The following is an 8,319-nucleotide window of genomic DNA, read 5'->3' on the forward strand; positions in this document are numbered from 1 at the left end:
GGGTGTCGGAAGAACTAAGACATCAAATGAACCTTACCATCCCCTACACGCTAGAGGAGGAGGGGCTGGCTTCGCAAGACTATAAGACAGGCCTGATGCAAGTTCACTAACTTTGTATTGTCTGCTGTAGCTGTTAGCAGCGAAAATGCATGGCTGCACTGAATTCTAATGAACGACTGACGTAAAGTTCCACAAATTAGCTAAGCTTCCTTGTTTTGTAAATATCAAAGTTATAGCGGGAAAACATCTAGATTCACGCTTTGGCTTGTGAGCTACTTGCAAGAGTTCGGTAAGGTGTCTACCGTAGGCGCCTTTATTAGCCCATCGGTTACTATTTCAATACAACCGCGTGATCTATAGTCTTCATAGATGTACGTTACAGCTAGCTAGTGAGCCGATTTGTTCAAGAGTGGGCATTTATTATAATGTGGAGGCTTCCGTTGCTTTTCGTGCTTACAACTCTCGACGTCATGCAGTGTGATCATCAACTCTGCCCTAGCGGATACAGTCGTGGGCAATATCTCGATGCATCGTCGAAGAAGTATCTTCTCTGCTGGAAGGTGGATTGGTCTGACAGGTCGATCACGTTCTCAGCCAAAGTCGCCACGACCGGATGGCTAGGGCTCGGTTTCTCACCAACAGGCTTCATGCCCAACTCTGATGTGGTCATCGGATGGGTGAAAGACGGTCGAGGATACTTGAAGGTTGAGACAACGTCCATATCGAAAGCTCTAGCTACGTTTGTGCATACTAGATCTGCGCACTTTGTTGTCAGGATCGTTTTGCAACTGCGAGGTCACAGCCGTCAATTGACGACATCCAAAACGTCAAACTGTTGTCGTTCAGTGAAGCAGACGGGATGACGACGCTGGAATTCAAACGAGACCTCGACGCCTGCGAGCCCAGAGACAGAAGCATTGAGGTAAATGAGACAGAAATTGTCACTAAACAGCACGAATGCATCAACCAACGATAAGTTGGTTAGCTAGAGTAGAGTGCAACCTCATAATCAGTTAGAAAGGTGTGATGGCTGTCCGCAGGAAATTTGCTATACCGTACTGTTGGATGGATTTCGTCTCTAAAATTTGGAGACAAATCTTTGGTTGACGTCGTCGTCTTGCATTCGTTCTTGATTCTTACGTTTTGCGATCACAAAAGGTCCACATACTGCAGAAAGCAATACACTCTGTTCGCGTCTAGACAACGCTTACTTGGCGCGTAACTGTACCGCCGTCGCAACTTGCAGGCGCGGATCTAGGCATGATGGTACTTCGTGCACGTGCGCCAACAACCAGTAAATGTGTCTTGAAAGAGTTTTCTAAAAATTCTATTTAAAAAGTAGATAATATATGTAGGCGCATACATTTATAGGACTTTCCAAGAGCCGAAGCATTTCAGGGACTACATGTCGGAACACAGTGACCGATGGTTGAAATATGTAACTGAAAAGGTTCATGAAGTCGTACCGTATACGTAGGTAAATGTATGCCAATTAAGTTAACTCGACGTTTTGGTACACAAAGAAACCTTGCACACAAAATTTCTACATCTGAGACAATATAGAAGAGTCTATTCCGTTTCTGGATCACTTCCTTTGTCAAATAGAATAACTATTTTGACTCAAATTTTGTTGGGACCTTATGATGATTTCTTTTGCTTGCGCATTTGCGCAGGAAAAGATTTTATAAAACGCAGAAGAACTTAGAGCTTGCATTAAGCCTTGTCTCTCTAGCTATGAGTACAGACAGACCCCTTTTGGAACGACACGTGGAAGAGCTTTGAACGTTTGATCAGTGGAGCTGCGCTATAGTCCTGCGTCTTTGGACGAGGAGCTGGTATATTGGAACGTTCAAAGGCAAGCTTTTGAAATTACAAACTTGTCCTCAACTTCGCAGCAAGATATACAATATTTTCCAGAGTACATGTACTTTAGCGAATTACTTGCATGCACATAAACAGCAACCACTATAAATAGTTGAGCGGAGCATCACTGGACTGCGACGACCTAAAATTACCTGCATTCCAAAACGGGACAGAAAAATAGTAACGGTCTCGTCTATATAGCCACACTATCATTATGACATGGAAATATATCTATGTTAGACGATAAATAATTATTGATTTATGATTTTGCTAGAAACGTGCATCCCTGAAAGATGGAATTAATTGTTATTCTAGACTCAGATAGCTAATTGGCAGCTTAGTGCGTAGTGCCGGTTCATAATTACCGAGGTTCTGTAAAATAATTTTTCTATTAATTAATATCAATTTTATTCTAATGATATTAATAGTGTACTCCTCATCTTGGGGCTCTGGATCCGCGCCTGACTTGCGCATATAGTTTTAAAGGCTAATAGTTTGCGATACGTAACAACTAAAGAAATTTGTTTTCCTCACCTGTTGTGTCATAGATCATTATTTTGGACATTAAATTGGCTCCTATTCTTCTGATCTGTAATACTACAGTCACTTGTTCATAAATGTGAAAAGTCACGAGAGTAAAAGTGCTAGATGAAGCGTTCACAAAGGCACTAGACTGGGTTTGAGAGTCCGAATAAGAGACTCTGTAAAGGATAGATTGGGTAACTGGTTTATTGAGGCATCTGAAAGAGTGAGGACGAAACAGATTGGTGTATGAAATCAGTAATTAATAAACTACGTAGAAGCCAATTGGATGCACAACCTGCATGACGAAAATGGACCATACCAAATCCTAAAAATTTTCTATCTTAGACTTTGCTTGCGCAGTATCGACATATTGTTAAATCTTGATATGATGAAAATTTTACATTGATATGTTAATTAAGTCGTTCAATTAGGAGATTTCGTGTTTACAGACAAACACAGACTAACAGACACACAGACAGACAGACGCTGCAACAGCAAGACTCTTGTGAAGTTGTCATCTCTCTTCACCAAATTATAAGACAGCTTTGCTGTTTGATTGATAGTCATAATGTGTGTGTGTGTGTGTGTGTGTGTGTGTGTGTGTGTGTGTGTGTGTGCGTGTGTGTGCGTGTGTGTGTGTGTGTGTGTGTGTGTGTGTGTGTGTGTGTGTGTGTGTGTGTGTGTGTGTGTCACTGACAGAGAGACACACAAACACACAAACGAAAACCTTTGATAACATAACATTACCATCGCGCTCAGCTGCTTGTCTTGCTCTGCACCTGTGGTTCACCCAAAAATTTAATATTTAATTTAATTAAGAATATTTGTGCTAGCTTACTGTGTTTCAGTCTATAGTCATATATAAAATTGGTTGTGTCAGCTAAATAAGTTATATGGTTAGACGTTTGCTGTCAATAAAGTTGCTGTTGTTCCAGGAAGGAACTACTCGTGTCATCTTTGCCTACCATCCTAGTGATCCTGCTTCAGAAACTACTGTGGCCAAGCACTTGTTCGCTAGAAGAGTTAGCGTCAATCTACTGAGCGGAACAGGGAACGTGGAATCTGGACCTCTGGAGGACAATTACCAGACAGTCGATGTCTTGAATAGAAATGTAAGACTGTAGACCAACACAAGACCTAAACACCCATATAGTGTTTGCTTTCTTGTTGTAAAGGTGTCTGTGGCTGCTAGGCCGACTACCTATTGGTGCACTCCATTTAAACTGCCTGAACTGCAAGAGGAGGCTCACATAATTGGAGTAAATATTTTATTGATATCTATTATGTTACCCAATTACAAACCTAAATTCTGTTATGGAGGTTGATCCGGTAGTGCAGGCAAACCACGAAGAGTTGGTGCATCACATATTGATCTACACGTGCCATGCTGGACTTGATCCTTTTTTGAATACGTCGTGGGATTGCCTTGAGCCACCCGATTCTATACCCTCGTCTATTCAAGCATGCCGTGTGACGGCACAAATTGCAGCATGGGCCATTGGAGGATTGGTCAGTATATAGTGAACACGAAATAGTTGTTTTATTGATCAACTTTAAGTGTATAAAGGCTGCTGTACAATTAGGGTGTTTTCCTTCCCTCCCAAGTTGGGCTCCCTATGAGCGGTCGGACGGGCGTTCAATACGCCGTCATGGAAACACATTATAACAACAAGGAAAGTAGAGCAGGTTTAATTGAATGCCCAAAAATAATTTTATTGATCCGGACCGGCTGACACTAATTATTCATTTTGCAGACTATGTAGACAGTTCTGGTCTACAGATCTTCTACACTCCGACCAAACGGCAGTATGACGGAGCTGTCCTGGAATTCGGTCACGTGCCAACTTGGTATGGCGTGGAGTTCTTTTTGCCACCTGGCAGAGATAACATCATCACAAAAAATTTTTGTCCTGCAGCTTGCACTCAGGCGGTAAAAAAACAGTTGCTTTGTAATACATTAATTTTAATGTATATTGGCAGTTGTTTTATTGATATATTTTAGGGTCTGCCTCCAGATGGAGTAAATGTATTTGCTACAGTGCTGCATTCACACACTGCCGGTAAACTTTTGTTCAAGTCTAAAGCTTTCGGCTAGAAATCGATTTAATAAATTAACTCATTTTGTGTCGTAGGAAAAAGCATTTGGATAGAGCATATTCGAAGCGGTGTGCAACTGCCTAATATTGACAGCAACTACAATTACGACTTCAACTATCAGGTTTCCTTTTTCTTCTGTATACATTTCATTTTTAAGTGTTTTTAGTTTTTAATTTTATAATTTTTCGTCAAAATTTTAGAGTAAATCCTTTATGTACGCAGTTTAAATGTTTTGTTAGCGAGCGCGTAGCTAGGGAGGTCGGAGTGTGCGAACGAACCGATCCACTTCAGTCGGAGGTCTGCTCTTACCTCTGTGTATACATGTACGACCAATCTGTATGAAATATGTACACCAGATGTAGAAACTGCTGAGTTGCTGGCCTGGGTCCCACCTCTCTAGCTGATTTAGACTCCAAAATCCCCTAATTGGCGCGTAAAGTGTGGTGCATATTTACCAATGTCATCCAATATGGACCTGGTAATTTTTATTTATTTTAATAAAATAGATTCATTAGAATAAGGCATTCTGAACTGACTGGGAGGTGCACTAGAGCACTGAAAGAACCAACACATTGAATGTCCGAGGTGTACGCCCCTCCGTAAACTTACATATTCTGGAACTCAAAAGACATATTAAAGAAATAAACCACGAACATACTGCGGCATTGCATCAGCACTAATGGTCTCAATTAACCTTTAGCTGTGTGTGTTGCCGTGCCACATGTGACAGCAAACAAAGACGATTTAATTCTCATCTACCGACATCTCTAGTAAAGCCTGGTTCACAATTTGTGTCGTTCATCTCAGCGGCAACAAGCGGCACGCCGCTCACTTGAAAGAAACGGAAACGGGAACATTGTCAACAGATACCGAGCGGCAAGCTCTAAAATGTGAGTTTTATTCCCACACGCTGCCGCTGAACTTGCCTCGATTGCCCAATGATAATCTAGCATGAATCACGTGGGTAAGTTTATCCGGGATATCCTGTGCTTTCGCCCGTTTACACTAACTGTACTATTCGAGTCGTGTATTACCTTTTTGACTCGAGCTAGTTTTGCCCCCGTCCCTGCCGTTCCCCCAGGGGCTCACGCCGCTCAGCACGGCATGGACTAGCCCGGGCTATAGCCCCATCCATTTGTAGGCGTGCTCACAAGTTGTGGACTGTAAATACGTGTGAGGACCAAAGCTGTCTAGAGTCTATACACCATCCATTTTTCCGTTCTGGACCTGCCACTGATTCTAATGTATCAGTCAATTAGAAATCAATAAAAATGGGCGTGTTCCTAAAATGAGCGTGTCTCGTAGCATCGTGAAGAGGTCACGCTACGCCCTTGTTCCCCCGTATGTCACTCTGAACCCCGCTTCAGAGTGACATACCGATATGCATACGGGGAAACAACAGGGACACGGACAGACTGCATGGGTAAAGTCTAAAAAATTTTAGTCGTGTGTATGGATTTCAAAACTTGATCGAACCAGCTTCAGCATCGTTAGACCACGCTTCGGGAGCCAGACTAAATACATCGTACATCAAAATGTTATTGTGCACAGAGACTCCGACGCGGCAACACGTTCGCCCAGCAGACGTCAAAATTCGGAGTCGTTTTAAGGCTTGCATGGTAGTTCAGCGACCCGACACCGTAATCATTGTCATAAAATTTTGAGTGCCCATTAAGTGTGGGCAAGCCTGTCATCAATATATTAGAATACTAAGATTGAGGATGAAAGTGCAACTAAAGCTCTAGACGTGTCACCTATATAATAGATTGCAAATTAGTAGCTTGTACAAAAACATGCTCAATTTTAATCAAGAACGTTGTTTTGCACACATGCACCTGCAGTGGCATATACATACAGTCAAGCATGTTTCCACGTAGCCCGGAAACCCTCCATTTCTTGGGCGTTAACCATTCCTATCATGAAAAAACACATTCTCGGTATTAGAAGGTAAGAGTGGAAATGCCGAAAACTCTAGCTACTGTTTGTTATGATGTTCTTACGTCTTTGGATGACATTGTCGGCCATTCCTGGACATAGAAACACTAAAACTTATTCCTCGGACTGGTAGGAAACCCCCTTTTTCAAAGTCCTAGCTTCGCCACTGACCTGCCAACGGCTTACCTATACGTCATAGATAATGTTGTAAATTCATTTTAACTTCTATATGGATGCGCAGTTTTCAATATAAAACAATCACATCAGCAAATACATGCAACTGTTGACAACTTGCCTAGTACTATAGAGCAATAATTATTAATGCTCATAAATTCTAATATTCGTATAATACAGATGAGATGCAAATTTTAATACGCACGCACCGATATTAATATTTACATTTGTATGAATTTATGTAATATATAGTTATTGATATTCCTAGGATATGGTGTTGCTGAGAAACGAAGTAAAACTTTTGCCTGTAAGGATCTAATATGTAACTGCAAGGCGTTTCTATATATACATATCTTTATTACCACTATGATCAGGGGGACGACGTCAAAGTAATCTGTGATTACGACACAACAGGAAGACAACAAGTGACTATTGTAAGTCAACTCAGTATTTGTCTCTTTATTCAGCGCTGCTTTTACTCAATCGTTCGTATTTCAGGGTGGATTAGGCGCTTTGGACGAAATGTGTCTTGCCTTTCTTGTCGTATATCCCAAGCCAGAGCTTTCCTACTGTTTGAGCCAAATTCCTGAATCACATTTTGAAACTTATATTCTAAACGCCACCAAGTACGCATTAAGCTTGCTTTATCTACTAACTTTACACACACACACACACACACACACACACACACACACACACACACACACACACACACACACACACACACACACACACACACACACACACATACACACACACACACAAACAAACAAACAAACAAACACAAACACACACGCGCGCGCGCACACACACACACACACACACACACACACACGCGCGCACGCACGCACACACACGCACGCACGCACACACACACACACACACACACACACACACACACACACAAACACACACACACACACACACACACAAACAAACACACACACACAAACAAACAAACACACACACACACACACACACACACACACACACACACACACACACAAACACATTGTATTTGTTGATGCAATTTGTAGGATGGGCTACTTTACTGACATGAGAAACATCTCAGCAGATCCACTAACGCAATACAAGCAGTACATTCAAAGCGTTGTCAGTATGGATTTCAGCACCGAAGCCGCATACACGCTCTGGAATCAACAATACGTCTCTACTAAGGAAAGAGAGTACCAATGTACTGGAACATTTCATAACAACCTGCTGGTAAGATAAACACCAGTGAGAGAAAAGTGTGTAACCCGTATGCAATTTTGATTTGATCATTAGGGAGCAGAAGATTTCAATTACACTGTGTTGCCTACGATTACACAGCCTCTGACTGGTGCTCCCACAGCAACTGGAACACCTAAACCTTGTGTAGGTGTCGCCATGGCAACAGAATCTCTATCTGAATCTCCAACCAACTCAGCTATTGATTTTAATTCCAACTCGATTTGTGCTGTTTTCCTGTTTGTTGTTATTATGTTAATAGACTGAGGACGATATATACAGTTAATTAATTAATTTGACGAGAAATTCGTTTATGTCTTGTCTTGTTGACGTGCAGCTCTATAGTGCAGCTGCACTGTTTGTGATTGTTGTGTTTGTTTGACGTGCTTGCTGATGACGAAGGAAAGACGAATTTGAATAGGATCTGATGCACAAAATGCCCAAATCAATTTTCTCAATTTTTCTCGCTTTACTTGTTGTTTTTTGCATGTGGGT

The 8,319-nt window shown here is 41.7% G+C and overlaps 1 protein-coding gene across 1 annotated transcript; it reads left to right on the forward strand.

Annotated features, from left to right (window-relative positions):
* The first annotated feature begins 518 nt into the window (after nucleotides 1-518).
* LOC134191530 (DBH-like monooxygenase protein 1 homolog) lies at nucleotides 519-8,247 on the forward strand. Its single transcript, XM_062660151.1, has 14 exons — nucleotides 519-704; nucleotides 776-922; nucleotides 3,324-3,500; nucleotides 3,564-3,647; nucleotides 3,709-3,897; nucleotides 3,972-4,074; nucleotides 4,143-4,318; nucleotides 4,391-4,448; nucleotides 4,521-4,606; nucleotides 6,863-6,901; nucleotides 6,969-7,028; nucleotides 7,093-7,220; nucleotides 7,632-7,818; nucleotides 7,882-8,247. Exons 1-14 carry the CDS (start codon nucleotides 648-650, stop codon nucleotides 8,089-8,091), a joined length of 1,701 nt encoding a protein of 566 aa, XP_062516135.1. The 5' UTR covers nucleotides 519-647; the 3' UTR covers nucleotides 8,092-8,247.
* The last annotated feature ends 72 nt before the right edge of the window (nucleotides 8,248-8,319 follow it).

The sequence above is a fragment of the Corticium candelabrum genome, chromosome 15 (assembly GCF_963422355.1).
Source record: "Corticium candelabrum chromosome 15, ooCorCand1.1, whole genome shotgun sequence".
Classification (NCBI taxonomy): Eukaryota; Metazoa; Porifera; class Homoscleromorpha; order Homosclerophorida; family Plakinidae; genus Corticium; species Corticium candelabrum.